This window comes from Aethalodelphis obliquidens, unplaced genomic scaffold, assembly GCF_003676395.1.
Source record: "Aethalodelphis obliquidens isolate GAN/ISIS:26980383/991018 unplaced genomic scaffold, ASM367639v1 scaffold2, whole genome shotgun sequence".
NCBI classification, from domain to species: Eukaryota; Metazoa; Chordata; class Mammalia; order Artiodactyla; family Delphinidae; genus Aethalodelphis; species Aethalodelphis obliquidens.
The window spans coordinates 3,331,861-3,350,327 of NW_020837946.1; the positions used below are offsets into that span (position 1 = coordinate 3,331,861).

The 18,467-nt window shown below is 46.1% G+C and overlaps 1 protein-coding gene across 8 annotated transcripts in view; it reads left to right on the top strand.

Annotated features, from left to right (window-relative positions):
* The first annotated feature begins 6,646 nt into the window (after nucleotides 1-6,646).
* The window catches only part of COL6A3 (collagen type VI alpha 3 chain), an 86,162-nt gene continuing 74,341 nt past the window's right edge, over nucleotides 6,647-18,467 (top strand). For 3 of the 8 annotated variants that reach the window (XM_027117369.1, XM_027117359.1, XM_027117377.1), the window contains exon 1: nucleotides 11,685-11,847. In XM_027117369.1, the coding sequence (XP_026973170.1) occupies nucleotides 11,743-11,847 (105 nt within the window). In that variant the 5' untranslated portion in view covers nucleotides 11,685-11,742. Of the gene's footprint in view, nucleotides 7,188-11,682; nucleotides 11,848-18,467 lie in introns of those variants that run through there. The other 5 variants (XM_027117336.1, XM_027117344.1, XM_027117388.1 and 2 more) reach the window with 3 other exon arrangements.

The window sequence follows — 18,467 nt, forward strand, 5'->3', positions numbered from 1 at the left end:
CTTGGCCGCTCTCACAGTCGGGTTTGCCATCCTTAAAATGAATCAGCTGAGCATGGTTTACAGCTCACGAAGTTCTAGGAAGAATGCTATAATTTTTTTTTTTTTTTTTTTTTTTTTGCGGTACGCGGGCCTCCCACTGTCGTGGCCCCTCCCGTTGGGGAGCACAGGCTCCGGACGCGCAGCCTCAGCGGCCATGGCCCACGGGCCCAGCCGCTCCGCGGCATGCGGGATTCTCCCGGACCGGGGCACGAACCCGCGCCCCCTGAATCGGCAGGCGGACTCCCAACCACTGCGCCACCAGGGAAGCCCAAGAATGCTATAATTTTAACTGGGCAATTTTACACAGATTTTCCTAGACCCAGCTCACTGCTGGCAGATTACCTCTACTCAGTGCATTTTCTTATTCCCCCAAACGGAGCCGGTTAACACGTTCCCCCAAAGTTACTTATTCAAGGTAAATATAACATTCCTCTTGTTAGGCAATTCTTTGCAAGAACGTGTATTGTTACGAGGTGTTTCCCGTGCACTTAAATTTGAAAACTCTCTTTAGGATGCAAAGCCCTCCCCCGTGTCTTGCTGGGTGGAGGCTTTGGAGAATCCACCGAATCTCTAGTTTCCATGGCAGGCTTTTGAGTCCATGTGACACTCAGTGACAACACTTTCTGCCTGTTTGATTAGAAAAATGGCTTTAAGAAAAATCAAAGAATTAATGGAAAAGAATCTGAAAAAGAATGTTTATATATTCAGATATATATCTGATTCACTTTGCTGTAAGCCTGAAACTAACAGAACGTTGTAACTCGGCTATACTTCAATTAAAAAAAGAAGAAATATCAAGGAAAATAAAGACGGGGTACATTTTTATTGCAGCAGATGTAATCATAGAATTGCCACGGTCATTATTGCAACGGACTGACTGATCTGCTAGCCCAGGACTTAAATTAGAAGGTTGCCCTGCGAACAATTTTTATTAGTGCATCAGGCAAGACTCTTTTGGTTGCAAGTCTTGAGATCCTAACTCGAGTTAGGGTAAAAATGAATAAGTTTTGGCTCACATAATCAAAGGGAGAGTTGGGATGGGTAGGATGAGACCAAACAAGGGTGTAGGCTCAGTCTTGGGGCATCTGGAGCCAGGAAGCTAATGGCACTCATTCTCCTTCTCTCCTCTCTGCTTCCTTCCATCTGGCCGCCTTCCTCCCCATGGCAGGAAATGTGGCAGCTCCTGGGATCCTGAGATGGGCCGGCTGTAGGAGCGAGCTGGAAACCCCAGGGAAGGGCTGTTTGGACCGCTTGTGTCACATGCCCATCCCTGCATCAGCCAGTGGAGGTGGTGCTGGCAGGTTCTGCAGGAAGATGGCGGCTCCCTGTTGAAGCACACGATGAAAGCAGGGCAAGGGCCTTTCCCACAATGAGGGAAGCGCCGGTCTAGACAAATGACATAACAGATGTCCCTCCACGACCTGCAGATATTTTCCTTTGTAGCCTGCTATACTTTATTTATCTTTATATTTTTTATTTTTAAAAAATTTTTATTGGAGTGTAGTTGATTTACAATGTTGTGTTAGTTTCAGATGTACAGCAAAGTGAATCAGTTATACATGTATCCACTCTTTTTTAGATTCTTTTTCCATATAGGCCATTACAGAGTATTGAGTTCCCTGTGCTATACAGTAGGTCCTTATTAGTTATCTATTTTATATATAGTAGTGTGTGTATGTCAGTCCCAATCTCCCAGTTTATCCCCCCCACCCCCCTCCCCCTTATTACCTGGTAACCATAAGTTTGTTTTCTACGTCTGTGACTCTACTTCTGTTTTGTAGGTAAGTTCCTTTGTACCATTTTTAGATTTCCACATATAAGCAATATCATATGATATTTGTCTTTCTGTGTCCGACTTACTTCACTCAGTATGACAATCTCTAGGTCCATCCATGTTGCTGCAAATGGCATTATTTTGTTCTTTCTTATGGCTGAGTAAGTATATATGTACCACATCTTCTTTAGGCAGCCTGCTATATTTTAGTAATTGGAGGTGAGGTGTCGTTTAGCTTTAGACTCAAAAACTGCTGCAACGGCATTATTTGAACAGTAGACCAGAGTGGTGGGAGGATTGCGTCAATGCACACGTACCAAGTACATGGGGAGCAGGGCGAAGGGCAGTGAGCCCACCATGTTTTCCGTCCTTGCCCCTGAGACTGGGGTTGGGTGGGGCTGAATCTGGAGGTGGAGAGTCCGAGTTTGCAGTCCGGGGCCAAGGAGGAAGTAGAGGCTGGAAATCAGGCCGAGGCAAATGTGCTGATGCAGCCCCAGCTTCCCAGGGACCGATGCTGGACCGTCCCAGACACCTTGGCACACAGCTGCCCTTGGTCTACAGACGAGGAGGCTGAGCCGCCCTGCCCAAGACCTGCAGTTCATTAGTGGCAGAGAAGGACTAGGGCCTCGTTCCTAGCCGGGTGGCCCACTTCCCACGGTGCTGCTTATGGAGGCTGAAAGCCGGCATGGGGATGGAATGAGGAATCCCAGCCGCCCTCCAGCTGCAGGGTCAGTGGAAACCTCAAATCCTCCCCATTGGTTGGACTCACAATCCTTCGTCTCTTGAAATAGTAATGCCTCTGTGAAAATTAATGTGCGGTTGGTGACAATGTGCTTTTCCTTTCAGTTTGGGATTCTTACGAGTTTTTAAGATTGGGACATAATTATGCAGAATTGGGATGCTTCTTTTCCCACAATGCTGTAGCCGCTGCGTCTGCTTGTTATTTGCCAAAGCTATGGTCGCCTGTTGGGAAGAGCTTTTTGGTCTCGAGCAGCATCCTGGGGGCTGAGGACTCGGGGATGCTGGCTGTGACCCAGAACAGGCCTTTCCAGTGTGGAAGCCATCGAGGCACCTCCCGACTTGTCAAGGGACCGTGAGCTCAGAGGGCCAGGCCCCCGGATCATATATCTCTGAACTGGAGACCAAAGTCACAATGGCAGGCTTCCGGCTCCCGTCAACTCTGTTAGGGCTACCAGTGTCTATTATGGGATGCTGGTTGTTATGACAACGGGGGTTGGGGGTGGCAGTAGGGAACTGATCTGAGGAGGGTTATTAAAGATGTAAAGTGGAAAAGGGCTCAGCTCACATGCACTTACAGAAGCTCACTCCTGTGAGCTGGGTGTGAATCATTCAACCCCTTCCCCCCAAGGCATCTGCCAGGGAAATTTCTTAAGATTCTCATGAGCTCCCCGGGGGTCCTTCTCAATGGAGATACCAGTTACAATTTCAGGGTCATGCGAGTTGCGTTATGTACATTCTCCTCTCCATCAGCATGGACTTACTATGTTGAATTAAAAGAGAGAAATGGCACTCGAGGAGAAATCATTTCACATTTCTTCTAAAAATGTACTAGAATTCCATTTAAGTGTAGACTTCCACACGTACGATAGTATAGCTGAGACATTGTGATTCATTGTAAGAGTCTGTGTCCGTGCGGGCTGACTCCGTGTGTTAGTGTGGTGAAGTCTGCAGATGGCAGAGAGAATTTATCAGCAGTAGTGCCAAGACAGAAGTACAAGAAGAACAATAAAGGCCATCTTCTTTTTTTTGTCTCCTATTTTTATTTTTTGGCCACGCCATGCGGCATGCGGGATCTTAGTTCCCTGACCAGGGATCAAACCCGCACCCCGTGTAATGGAAGCATGGTGTCTTAACCACTGGACCGCCAGCGAAGTTCCTAAAAGCTGTCTTCTAGGGAAGAGACTCAAAGGCAGAGAGGCCACCAGTTACAGAATAATCTATGTATGACTGAGCCAGAGACTAATTAAATACAATATTACATCTACAATCTCATTTGGGCATAGTGCTATTTTCGTTTTGTTCTGTCATATAAAATATATAAGCACAGGCTGTTGGAACTGAAAGAAGCTTTAGAGCTGATGTAATACATCTGTTCCAGTCGGGGTTCCAGGCAGGAAACAGAAACCGCTTTTGCTACTGTGAGCAGAAAGGGATTCTTCGCCAGGAATTATCAGGAAGGGCCAGGGGAGTGGGTTTGAGGCGGGGCCTCCGGTAGTAATTCCAAGGGCATTCCAGCTTGATCCTCTGGCCCGTTCTGGGAGGGAGGGAAGCAGGGGGCTGCACTGCAGAGCCTGAGTTTCGGATCACAGCCGGCAATCCAGGGGTAAGGGAAGGAAGACGGGGGAGGGGCACTCCCCAGCCACCACCCGGATGGATGGATGCTGGGCTGAGGGGTCTGACTGCCGCTACTGCCTTCACAAATTCCCTTCAACTTACCCTCAGCACCTGGGAAGCTGGCGTCTCCCTTAGACCTACCACACACATCCCAGCCCCTCCAGAAGAGGCAGCTTCCAGCAGGAAAGAGCAGTCCTCCAAAAAGGGTGCTGTGTTCCAGCCTTGGAAGGGGTCTGGGAGGGGCTCCCTTAGGGCCTCCGCACTATACTTGCCAGGAGGGAAAAGACCAGCCAAAGTAGTAGAGAAATCACCATGCCTCTCCCCACCTTCCTATATATCACAGCAGTGCCTAGGGAAGCCCTTAACTACAGCGGAGCCTGGGAAACGGGGTTTGTAACTTTCTAACTTGTGCAGAAGGAAATGGGAAGAGGTACCCAGGTTCAACACAGCATTTAAGAAGAAACTGGACTGCGAGATTCTGTAAGGTCCCTTGGGTGGTCAGGCCCAGACCTAGGACCCTTGATGTTGAGGTCAGTTCTCACCTTTGAGATGGTTTCCTCTTGGGACCAGATGGCAGGAGGAACTGGTCATTTCACCGAGAATCCCAAATCCCGGTGATTAAGTGAGAAAACCATAGGAGCCATAATGCTCTCTCTGGTGTGTTCAAGGGAGGATGTGGGAGGTTTTCCACCAACGGCTGCCAGCTTCCAGAAGTTTCTGAGGCCACAGACAGTGTTGGTGAGGGTCTAGATTGTCAATGATTAGTTACAGTTAAATATTACAGAGAACCGTTCCTGCTTGAGCAGTTTTTATTTCTTTAAGTCTTGCTCTAAACGATGCATCACCCTTGCCATTGAAATAGTAGAAATTCCTAATAGCAAGGAATGTGTATTTCTAGCTATCTTGAAAAGCAATAGTTGTATCGGTATTTGGGAAAAGGAACCACTGAATGGAAGTACATAGGCCACACTTGTTCCATTAACCTCTCTGAGCGGAGTTGCTTGGGACAGAAAGTTGTAATCAAACGTTGCCTTAATTTGCAGCAGGCGATGTGCCTTGGAGAAATGGTTCTCTCCAGAGCTGAACTTGCAGATGCCAACTGATAGAGTGGCAGCACATGTCCCAGCTCCTCGGGTCCAAGTCCACGCCTGCCACGTGGAGCGGGGACTCTGGTGGGAGATGGGCTGCCCTGCATGAGAACATTGTCTTCCCACACGTCACACGGGCAATGTGGCTCCTACTCAGAGCCTCTGCTCATTTCTTCTTCCTCTACAGGTGATGGACAGGAAAACCCTCAATCCAGGTCTCCCTCCCCATTCTGACACTCTTTGAGCTGAACCCCCAGGGTGTAGAGAGGGGTTGAGTCTTCCTGTGGATGAGTAAGGGGACCCTGGAGCTGCAGGAGGGGAGCAGGCACTGTATCTCCTGTACCATCTCCCCTTCCTCCCTAAATTGGAAGGACATCGTCTGTGCAAAGGAGTTAATGATACCTTTACCCTCAAACTTGGCTTTGGAAGGATCTCCAAGTCAAAAGTATCCTTCAGCTGTCTCTCTCTCTCTCTTTTTTAAAATTTTTATTGGCATCTAGTTGATTTACAATGTTGTGTTAGTGTCTGCTGCACACCAAAGTGAATCAGTTATACATATACATATATCCACTCTTTTTTAGATTCTTTTCCCATATAGATCATTATAGAGTATCGGGAAGAGTTCCCTGTGCTATACAGTAGCTCCTTGTTATTCATCTATTTTATGTATAGTAGTGTGTGTAGGTCATTCCCAATCTCCCAATTTACCCCTCCCTCCCCCTTACCCCCTGTAACCATAAGTTTGTTTCTTCAGATGTCTCTTGGTATCTCACATGAACCGAATTTTCAAGGGGGGGCCGTTCGATGGGTGAACAGTGAGCAGTTTGGGGGTGTCCATGGTCAGGGTTCTGATCTGAGCTCTGCTACGAACCCAGATTCTTCTCATCTGTAAAATGAGATCATACTCTCACTTAAGAAAACATGACACATATGTCTTTAACAGGTGGAGACGTTCCTGGTACAAGAGATAACGCATATCAAAGTGCTGGGAAAGGTACAAAGCCTTGAGGAAACACAAATTCTTTCTCAAGAATTTTCCTGTAATTCTGAGCACGATAACCGTTCTTGCTCCTCTCGTAGGTGTCCTGGAATTGGGACCATTAGCTTCATGATCAGAATCATTATATACAGAATTACCAAAAAAAAAAAAAAAAGTAGTCTTTTTTCCTTGTCTTCTCACCGGCAAACAGAACTTTGGTTAGCAGAACGCCAAGGTGATTTTAACGGCTGGTTTTTTATATTTGAAAGGGGAGGTTATTAGGAGAAGTCTCAATTCAGAAACTTCAAGAAGAAATGGGAGGGCGTGGTGAGGGGGAGGCGGGAGACTGCATTTCCTGTTTTCCTTTCAGATGGTGTTGGAAAACACTGCAGCAAAACCATGGAGACCCACAGAAACATTCCAAAATTCATTCTCTTTGCGGCCAGAGACCCAGCCCCAAAGGTGATGAGTAGAAGGGGTGGATTTTTTTTTTAAGAGTTTTTTTTAAGAGTTTTAAAGTGATGAGTAGAAAGGGTGGATTTTTTTTTTTTTAAGAGTTGCAGGCATCCAGCTACGGGCTCGTAGGGTGAAGACAGCCTTCCGAGGTGACATCAGCCCGTGGCTGGGCCAGAAGCAACAGAGTGAGAGTCTGGTTTTCATTTACAGTGTGGGGCAGGCCCGAGTGGGGAGGGGGAGAGGAGGGGCTGGAGGGAGCCTTGACTGTATCCCTGGACACGGTCCAGTTTGGAGCTCAGTCTTCCACCAAAGGCCGCTCAGCTCTCCCGCTCAGCAGCCCCCTGCAAGGACCACAGGGGGAGTTCTCTGCCTGCTCGGGGTCCCCTCTCCTGCAGAAGGAAAAGGAGACGCAGCCAAGTGGGGAAAACATGTGTCAGATTCGCACATAATTGAATATCGAAGCCCAGGGACACACGCTTCTCCAGGTTTGCTCAGGGTAAGTGCCGCTTCGCCCCTGTTCCCCCTGTGTTGGGTTTGTGGCCAGAGGGAAATGCTTTAAACCCCGCTGACCATTTCTCGATGGCTCTCAGGTTCGCTCCCGTAGAGTCTGTTTTCTGTACACGCCGCTGGTCTCTGGAAGATCCAGCCGACTTTTCTTTCTCAGTTTGTGCCACCTGGGTTTCCTTAGCTGGGCCGAGGCCCCGGCTGCCCACGAGTCGTGCCGTGTCCCCCGCTACCTCCCCCCCACCCCCATCACCCTCTGCTCTCCTGACTGCGGTGCTTTTCGGCTCACGGTTTATTTATTGGACATAAATAAACTGCAGCTCAGCTGGAATCTGAGAATCTGCTTTGTTCGCAGAAGTGTCTTTCCGAGGATTCGAGAGCTACCTTGGGGAGACTCTGAGTTCTCCCACGTCCCCGGGGCGTGGGCTGGTTGGGTATATCTGTCACCTCCGGGGGATTGCGGTGACCTTGGTGTCCAGGAACAGGACCCAGTCAAGAGTTACTCAGCTATTACCATCGGGGCTCCATCTTTTCAGGAATCTGAAGTTACTGCTGGAGCCTCAGTCCTCTGGGGTTGCTTAAAGGAGCTGCAGGGGTCAGAGGAGGAGAAGGAATTTGGTGTTTGGGCAGCACGCCCAGTGGACAGGGCAGGGCCCCTAGGGCCACGGGCTGGCCTGTGTTGCCCAGAAGTGGAGCAAGTACCAAGTCCGGAGGCCGGGAGCCTGTTCCCCAGCCAGGAGGGTGGGGCTCCGGCCCTCTCGCCCAGGATGGAAAGTGTTATCTGACAGTTGCCAGTCTACTCTGGGGACCTGTTTCAGGGGCTACCGTGTTAGAAAATTAGGATTGAAGCAGGGGTGGGGTCCCTAGGAGGCCCCAGAGGGGTACTGGGGGGGTGTAAACAGAAACTGGCATTTCACAGCCTGCCCAAGGAGCGAATTGAAAGGCTGGTCTGGACCCCACGAACAAGCTGCTGTAGGCGGAGGGGAGTGTCCCCCCCAGTGGGGACTCAGAGGGGCTGGCCCATGCCAGCCTACACACAGCTGCCTCCACACGAGAACTGCAGGGTCCTAGAGCTGCAGGGCTGCTCAGAGCTCATGCAGATAGACTATTCTCACACTGGGGTCCCCCAACTTCCCAGGGGACCCATTCTTAATACTTCAAAAAACTGAAGTGGCTTTAAAATCAGGTATTTTTTGTTCCTAAGCAAAATGATGTTGAAAACCACCAGTTGGCTGTTGGACATTATTGAAACTTCTGAGTTCTTTGCTGGGCTAAAGATAAAGGAAGAGATTCTCGGTTAGGAGGCACTGAGGTGTGGTTCCCTGGCTTTAAAGATGAAGGCTTAGGGGCTCTGAGATGCTCAATTACTTGCTGAGGCCACAGCACCAGTAGGTGGCTCAGACAGCAGTCAGATCTTTACCATTTCAGGAAAGCAGATGGCCCAGCACTGGAGGATCCTGAGCTAATTTACATCTAGATTTGGAACATACTGTTTGATTTGCTCTCCCAGAAGACAGTGTCCTCCTATCATATTCTATTAAAAGTGATGGGGAAATTGGATTATGCTTCCCGGGGCCTCCACCAACTAACGGGGAAAGACGTGCCAGAGAAGAGAGCTGGTCCCCAGGGACCGACACTGGCTTTGTGACCAGAGCAGCTGAGCAGGCATCCCTCATCCAGGCCACCTCTGGAGATGGGGGCCTGGAGGGACGGCACCAGCGTTTTGCTTCATTCTTTTTTTTTTTAATTTAATTTAATTATTTTTTATACAGCAGGTTCTTATTAGTTATCTGTTTTATACATATTAGTGTATGTATGTCAGTCCTAATCTTGTGTGGGCTTTGCTGAGGGTAAAGGCAGAAGGGTGGGGAGGTGAGGGGTTTTGTAGGAATTCAAGCTATACGAATTATGGTCTTGTGGTCTTCGTCTCTTCTTGGAGGAGGCATGGGTTTTCCATCACCATAAGGTTTATTTTTCTCTTTCCCCGCTCACGGCAGTGAGGAAGCCGTTGAGAAGATACTTGGTGGAGAGGAGAACTTGGGGAAGAATCCCATAGCAGGGTGGTGAGCGTGGGTGTCCTGCCCTTTTCCAGTGGGGGAATTGGAGGGTGTAGCTACTCCCACCTTCCTGGGAGGCAGCTGGGGAAGTCTCTAGAATGCTAGCCCTTGGCCCAGGCTCTTCCAGCCCTTGGGAGGGTGTGTGCCCCACCCCACCATGCTTTGTGGTCCTTAGGTGACAGGATGTATGGTGAACGTCCAAACTTGGGGTCTTAAGGCTACTTCTGATGTAAGGCAAGAAGAATTCCTATCTTTCTGAATAGAATTGTTTTTATTTCTGCACCTCCCTCTATTTTCAAAGTGTTGAGGATTCCCTGCAGCTCATTCTGTCATCATAAGTGCTTTCTGTGATTTCATGCCTTAGAACCTGATACAACACTGATGATAAAGTAGGAAGAAACCCCTCTCTTCAACTGATGATTGATGATGGATTCATGACTCAAGGGAGGCTCCCCACCTGACCTTAGTTTTAGGTTAGGAGGTTACAGATGCCGCCGCTAAAGCCGGCTTGAAATCAGACCTCCTTCCCTTTTGAAAGTTAGTAGACTTTTGCCATGGAGGCTTCATCTGTGCTGTTGCTCAGAGTATTTAGACAACTGGTTACAGGGGTCTTTGTCATTACACACCTTTTAAAAAAAAATTTAATTAATTAATTAATTTTTTGACTGTGTTGGGTCTTCGTTGCTGCGCGTGGGCTTTCTCTAGTCGCGGCCAGTGGGGGCTACTCTTTGCGGTGCGCGGGCTTCTCATTGAGGTGGCTTTTCCTTGTTGCGGAGCACAGGCTCTAGGCACACGGGCTCGGTAGTTGTGGCTCGTGGGCTCTAGAGCGCAGGCTCAGTAATTGTGGCGCACAGGCTTAGTTGCTCCACGGCATGCGGGATCTTCCTGGACCAGGGCTCGAACCTGTGTCCCTTGCATTGGCTGGTGGATTGTTAACCACTGCGCCACCAGGGAAGCCCTCATTACCCACTTTTATGTGAAATTCCACATTTAGGGTTTAAAATACACTGGCAGGTCACGAATTCTGTTGCATGAGACTGTCTTGCAGGTATGTTAATCACTTTAGGCAAAAGTTTTATTTGAAAATTAGTTCTTGTCACTGTTTTTTTTGGAAGAAACTGAGGATTTGTTATCTCTTGGAGAAGAATAGTGGGCTGGTTCCCATCTGAAGGGGACTTTGTGTTCCGGGCAGCCTTTCCACGGAAACCCACAGGAGCAAACTTTTCTTGGTGTCTTAGCTGTGGAAAGCAGGCTGTAAAAACCACACCACTGCTGCATAAATAGTTGACGATTTGAGGAGTGACCTGGCATTTAAAAAAATCCTATTAGTAGCTCTCACTGAGGAAAGGAAAGCTCAAAATGATTCAGGTTTTTAAGTAGGGAAGCTTTAAAAATTTCCTGCTTCTTCAGACAGCCTTGAGCGAGACAAGGAAAGGTTCTTTTCACCCACATTTCTAGATATGGATTCCCTCTTTCCAAAAATCTGGTAGGAGATAATCCTACCCTTTCAAGAAAAGACACTGCCTGTCCCCTCTAAACCATGGGTGATGGCTGTGTCACACTCAGGGAGCACCTGCGGCACCCTGATTTACAAAGAGGGGTTCTTTTCAGGAATTCGTTATATTAATTTTTGAAAACGTAATTTTAGTACCTTCTGGTCTCATCAGACTATTTTAGGAAGCAGATGAAATTGTGAAGTAGCACCTTTGTCCTGGTGTAGTCTTTCCTGAAAGCGTAGAGGAAAGATACATCGTCCTCTAGAGGACAATGCATCCCGCTGAGCTCCAGAAAAATCTCCGTGCATCGTAGGGAGTCCCTGGGGTGGGGTTTCCGGGACCGCAGGGAATCTGTTGATACACATCTCCACAGAGCTTGTGGGTCACTTTGGGACTCACCTGGAGACCGCTCCAATACAGAATTTTAAAAAATGTGACTGTAATATCTGAAGCAAATATACATTTAGAATTTTATTTTTTCCTTATGCTCAGGTATGCATGTATTGAGGTGAACTTCTGCTTGCAATGAAGCATTCTGCTTTCTAAAATACATTCATGACAAGGGCATGAACCAAGTAAGAACTTTGAAAGGAAACATTTTACTGATATCTACTGAGAAAAAAGTTTAAATTGAATGAACACAAAGGTGTTTCAGAACCAGATCAAGGCTGCCTATTCGTGCAATGCTGTATCCCTGTAGGAGTTTCGAAGTTTACAACTGGAAGAGGTGTTGTTAAGATGAACTAATCCAGTAACTCCCAAATTTTCCTTACCTGCCCTTGGTCTATGTGTCTCATATTCCTTTAAGCTTAATAAACGCCATTGTGCTCCAGGGCGTGGAACTCTGGCTCGAGGGAGGGGACAAAAATGACTAAGACTTAGGCCCTGCCCTCTGGTCGGCAAATATATGATTTCCGTTTGGCTACTGGAAATATCCCCAAATTACTACCTTGGTGGATGGTCTCCCCACGCCCTTGACACCTCAGATGAAGAAATGGAACACAGGGAGGTGAATTGCTGGTTTGAGGTCCCAGTACTAGAAGGAAAGCAAAATCAGCATTTCCTGGGCGCCCCGGCACATGCTCACGTGTTCTCCCAGGTAGGTGTCTAAGGCCAGGAATATCAAGGGAGTACAAGTCTTCAAGAGTATATCTTGGAGTTTCATGTGAAGAAAGGCACTTTTTGCCATCAGCCAGTCTTTTATAGAGTAGCATATTTTAAGTTTGTTTAGCAGAGAGGTAATTGTTGTTTCAAAAAATCTGGAAGGAGAAAGCAAAGCAGAAAAGTAGGACAAATATGAAACGTTCTGCCAAACCCTCTCCCAGAGGCAGGTTGTTAGTCTTTCGTAGGGGTCTGGCTGCGTTTTGCATAGCGTAGTCCTGCTGTTCTCCTGAATTTTAAGACTCATGAAGTACAGAGAAACATTTGCGAGGTAGGAATGGCTGGGGAAATGTACAATGGCAAATGTTTCTGTCAAGTCCCCCTGGTTTGACCCATACCTTCAGTTTTCATGGACCCAGAGCATCGAGAATTGGCCGCTAGATGGAAGAGCTTGTGGGTTGGTTGCATTTCAAAATTAAGAACTGAACAGCAGCTGGAGATGACTCAGGTCTCAAGAGAAGCCATTCCAGGAAACTGGTTTTTCTCTTCTGGAATCCTCATCATTTGATTCAGCAGTTCAGTGCCAGCACCCAGAGCCAGTCCAGCTAAGCCCACAGGCTGCCCCGCCGCGCACTGCGGGCCTCTCTGTTTCTTGTGGGGACAGCAGGAAACCCACCGGTGGTCAGAGCCTAGGGTAATAGATGAAAGAAAGCGGTCACAGAATCACTGCCGGTTAGAGCATCAGGCAATCAGCCTCATTTTACACGTAAAATTAGTGAGTCTGGGAGAGATTAACTGACCTTTCCTGATAGAGACAGGAACTAAGCAGAATTTTCCCAGATATTACACTAAATACAGTGCGGGTGATACTTTATCTGAGGTTTCAATGTCATTTTTTAAAAAGTCTCTTTTAAATAATTTTCTCTTCTAGACTTGATCACGAATCAGACTAGAAAACAAGATGTTTAGTTTTTCCTTACAAAAGGAGGACACTTTAGCCACTGTGTTTGAACAGTTCTACAATGGAACACCATGGTTTTGGAGAGGCCAGTAGCCCCAGAAGTCCATGGCCAAGGCAGGAAGGGAGGATAGCGCTGGGATCTACCCTGGAGCCGACGGCCCTGTGTGTGTCACGGGGCAGGAATGGAATGGGTGTTTGTGCAATTCCTTCTGAAGCGTCTTCTAAGGCATTCTCTGCCCTAACATTAAATCTGAACTAATCTCTGCCTAATGTTTATAATTAGCAGGAAAAATGGAGGAAGTGCTCCATGGGGCTGCCTTATATTTAAGAGGGTGAAATGTCCTTTACATGTGCATCGTGGTGTCTAGCTTTTCCAACTATAGCAGATATGGAACTTTCTCCTTCATGTTTATTATCTTGAACCCTAGGAATACGTCTTTAAATAAATTTCCAAATGTCTGGGCAGTTAATCTGGAGGTTCTTCAAGTTGCCTTTATCGGGAGAAGGAAGGTAACCCCAGATGGTGCTCGGCACATCCTCACGTGACCTCATTCCGGGAGGAGGCTGACTTGTCAAGGCTCAGTCAAACCCTCCCTTTCTGGGTTGCTCTGTTCTACTGCGTGAGCTGTTGAACAGTCATTGTTTATAAACAAGAATGACACTTAAAAAAAATGGAAGTATAGTTGATTTAAAATATTGTGTTAGTTTCAGTTGTACGGCAAAATGATTCAGTTATACATATGCATATATATGTATATTCTTTTTCAGATTCTTTTCCATTATAAGTTATTACAAGATATTTACTATAGTTCCCTGTGCTATACAGTAAATCCTTGTTGGTTATCTATTTTGTGTATAGTGGTGTGTATCTGTTAATCCCAAGCTCCTAATTTATCCCCTTTCCCCTGGTAACCATAAGTTTGTTTTTTATGTCTGTGCGTCTGTTTCTGTTTTGTAAATAAGTTCATTTGTATCATTTTTTAAGATTCTATATATAAGTGATATCATATGGTATTTGTCTTTCTCTGTCTGACTTACTTCACTCAGTATGACAATCTCTAGGTCCATTCGTGCTGCTACAAATGGCATTATTTCATTCTTTTTATGACTGAGTAATATTCCATTGTGTGTGTGTGTGTGTGTGTGTGTGTATATATATATATATATATATATATATATATATATATATATATACACATACCACAACTTCTTTATTCATTCATCTGTTGATGGATACCAAAAGTCTACAAATAATAAATGCTGGAGAAGGTGTGGAGAAAAGGGACCCCTCCTATACTCTTGGTGGGAATACAAATTGGTACAGCCTCTATGGGGAACAGTGTGGAAGGTCCTTAAAAAACTAAAAATAGGGCTTCCCTGGTGGCGCATTGGTTGAGAGTCCCCCTGCCTATGCAGGGGACGCGGGTTCGTGCCCCGGTCCAGGAAGATCCCACATGCCGCGGAGCGGCTGGGCCCGTGAGCCACGGCTGCTGAGCCTGAGCATCCGGAGCCTGTGCTCTGCAACGGGAGAGGCCACAACAGTGAGAGGCCCGCGTACCGCAAAAAAAAACCCCAAACCCCCCCAAAAAACTAAAAATAGAACTACTACATGACCCAGCAATCCCACACCTGGGCATATATCCAGAAAAGATGAAGACTCTAATTTGAAAAGATACCTGCACCCAGTGTTCAGAGCAGCACTATCTATAATAGCCCAGACATGAACAGACACTGTGTTACTTGAGCCAAAGATCTTGGGCCCAGTTCTGAGTGTCTAACAAGGATACCAGTAGGTGGCAGTGAGACCAAGTCGATACACAGGATCACTCTCACAGAACACACCTTCAGAGCCTGGGTCGAGCAGATAATTGTTTACAGATGTGTACACGTGGCTGCTATTTTCTTCTCTAGCACAATTTCATAGAATGGAAATGCGAGATTCAAGTTGTAAAATAAACTGTAGAAGAGCAGCTTCCGATGCATTTCTTTGGAGGAATCTTCTTAGAGTTGTTCCAAATGGATTGCTTTTGAGGATTCCCCCAAAGCTCTTTCAAGTAGCAATAACATGTTAAATTCCGCTCTCCTCCTTCGCTAACCGGAGAAGATTAAGTCCTCCCTCTCATAGCTTCCTCTCTGGGGACAAGAATGGGGGCTCTTTTCCCAGGATTCAGGCAGGAAAGAGAAGAAGGGTAAGAAAAAGAGAGAGAACTAGGGTGGCTGCAAGCTAGAGACCCCTAGGGTTTACTGAAATGTGACTTTTCATTTCACGGCAGGTGGGCATAGTTCTGTCGCTGCAGTCTTCCACTATTTCTGCAGCTCCCACTTAAAATGGGACAGTTAGGAGTTAACAGAAGTCCTAGAACTTGTTAGGAGGACCAGCCTGATTCTAAAAAGCAGTGCTTGGAGAAGACCAAATAAATGACTTCAAAATGGGAGCTCTGGATGTATTTAAGTCTTTGTTTGAAAAAGATTGCCTTGTGTGCATGTGTGTGTCTGTCTTAAAAAAGATTTCCAGACATGGAAAATGAAAAAGCTTCTGAGGAGACTTAATGAAAACTAATTTCATGGAATTGCACAATGGCTGGGGAATGTCACTGGACTCTGAATACAATTTTGAGTTGAAGACCCATGTAGAGCAGTCTTCATAATAAGAGATATCCTTTTAAGTTTCAAGTGGACAGCTACAGAAAGGAAAAAGGCATCTCAAATTCTTTTCAGAATGAGGCTGAGTAAAAAAAGGAATGACTAATGCTCAATAGAAAGATAAGAATTTAATGAACTTCTCTGGTTGAATCTACTGCCTTTAGGACAGAATCTGTGACACAAAGTAGCTTGACACCCCACCCAACACGAGGGTCTCAAGCAGCCAATTTTGACTGTTTTCATATTTGAAAGATCAGCAGCAGACAAATGGCGTCTGTTGATACAGAATCTGTGCTTTGTCACCACCAAAGAAATTTAGTGTATTTTTACCCCGAAAGATGTCGGGAGTTTCCTTGAGATTGGGGCCAAATCCAGCACATCCTCTTGGGGTTTCCTGGGGTTCTTCCCTTGGGCTTTGGAAACACAAACTTTCATTAGGATTCTGGTTCAGTTTTTTTTTTTTTTTTTTTTTTTTTTTTAATGTGGCAGTGGGCAAAACGCTATACCTCACCTGCTTTCAGTTTCCCAGCTATAAGATGGGGGAAAGTCCAGCCATGGGGCTCCTGGGAGAAGGGCGTGAAATCCCACCCATGAGACAGGGGCCCAGAAAATATGACTTGTGCTCTTTTGTCTCTATTTCTTGGGGGTGGGAGGGAGAGTTAAGGAAGGGTAATGGGAGGGTGACTTGTTCCCCCTTATTAAAATGGACCAACTGGGTGATCATTTGGGGAGATGCTATTTGACGTCTTTTAAATCTAAATGAAAAAAATTCTCCAAGCTTTGTTGCCAGGAACTGCAGTTTTAAAAAGTGGGATGCCATGACATGGTAAACACTAGGAGAGATTTAATTGCAAACAAAAACGTTAACAAATATTCACCAGCTGGTCTAGGAACGCTTGAGCCCCATGACTGGCTCCTAAGCCCTGTGGATCTAAAGGCCTTTTCCCCACCTGGGAATTCAGCTCAACTGAACATGTGAGTCCATTAATCATCAGTGGAGCCTGGATAACTCATCATCCAACAAACATCATTTTCTGTCCTTCACTTCCAGGGTTGGAAGAGCTTCTCCCCTCTGCCCTCCTGCGCCCCCCTCTGCCTTCTCCTCCCCTCCCCCACTTCCCCTCTCCCCTCTTTCCCTCTCCTCAACATCTGGATAGGTTTTAGAAAAGATAATTCCAGTGCACTGAATGTTTTTTCATTACTTTGTGTCCCAATGAGAAGGAATTCATTTAGGGGTCCACTCTCTTATAAGATTAAGATCTTGGAAATAAAAATCTTTACATATAATTTTCAACCAATTTAAAATTCATTTTCCTTAGAGAATAGTTGAAGTAACTCATTAGTGCCTCAGAAGGACATTAAGACTTTGTTCTATCATGATTTTGATTTTATTGAGCTCTACCAAAGACTACCAAACTTTGGAATTTGTTAATAGAGATCCCACACAGGGATATAGGGATAGTATAGGGACAGTATAGGGATAGTATAGGGACAGTATAGGGATAGTAAAAGCAAAACAAAACCAAAACCAAAACCAGTGAAACCTACTCAGTGCACAATTCACCGATGTTCTCTGTCAAGGTTGTCTGCAGAGAAGCCTGAAGCTCGTCCCATCCCACACTCAGCAGTGGTCATGTCCTATTTTTTCCACATGGATTACATTGTCCAATGCTTTGCAGTGAGGTCCTATACTATTTTTTTGCCCTCATTCCAAAACAAAAATGCTACTTTAAATTCTGCCTCTTGTGCACGGATCAAGTATTTAAAACAATTGAACTGGACCTCCTGGAAGAATTGCATCAAATCTTTTTCTCGAAGGAGTGGTGCTTGAACTTTAGTGGAGAGTTAGACTAGAGGTGGTTAGAATCACATGTGAACTTGGATGCTATCCCCAGAGACTCCCACATACACAGAAACAATGTTGTACACTTTTGGGGGAGGTTGGCAGATCCTTTGAAATCTGTGGATCCCATATTAAAAAAAAAAATCTGTGGATCCCACATTTTAAAAAAAGTTCTCGACCAATTAGAATATCACAGGCTGTCTTGGAAAGGACAGTATATATTTCTGGAAAGAATCCAGTAAAATTTAAATAATGTGGGCTGACAATTTTCCCACAAAAGAGTTTTCTAGTAGGATGCTTATTGCTGGTAAAGAAACCGGATGTTCAATTTTAATGGAAAGAATCAAGAATAACATATGTATGATGTACTTTAACATTACTCTAAAGTGTATATCCTCAATTAAGAAAACTTACAAAGACCACAAATCCTGCATGTGCTTTTTTTTCTTCAAAAGGCAAACTCAGGAATAGGTCTAGCAGAGTGTGGGGAAGAAAGGTATGACCGGATGGAAAGGCCTAGAAGATTCCTAGAGTAGAGCATGGTCTTGCAGGATTTCTAGAGAGCAATGGGGCAACATGGGGGCCGTGGCTTGGGCATTCATCCTCAGTGAAGAAAACAGACCAACCAGCCAAGCGTGGGTTTCTATACTGCCTGAGGGGACTCCCCTGAGCACGGGCCAGGACTTGGGGGCGCTGTGGAACCAAAGCACGGCGAGCTGAGGACTGCCCTCCTGTATCATGCAGAGCCGTGCCTAGCACGTGTTGACCATTTCAAGCCAAGAAGATTGGGCTGTGTTTTTGGAATGGCACCGTTATCACCCCTGGCTGTCACTTCACTGTAGAAAGAAATACGTTCTCTTGATGACTGACCTTCTGAACATCAGAAAAATCTTTCCTTCTCCCTGTTGATACATTTCCAAGAGAAAGTTGTATTGACAGGTGGCTTTGTATTAGGTGCTGGGGTTGTATCTTCAAGCTTTCAGAATTTGAATCACAGGGTAAATTTGTTTTATCACGGGTGATACTTTCGGTTTGACCTCCCTGGAAAATCCAAAGCAACAGTGGGTCTTGGAATCCATTCTCTTGTTTATGGTTTTGTCTTTTTCTATCCCACCAATTTGGCTGACTGGGCTGGCCTGGGGCCCACACTCTGTTGTCTTGCTGTTCCTCA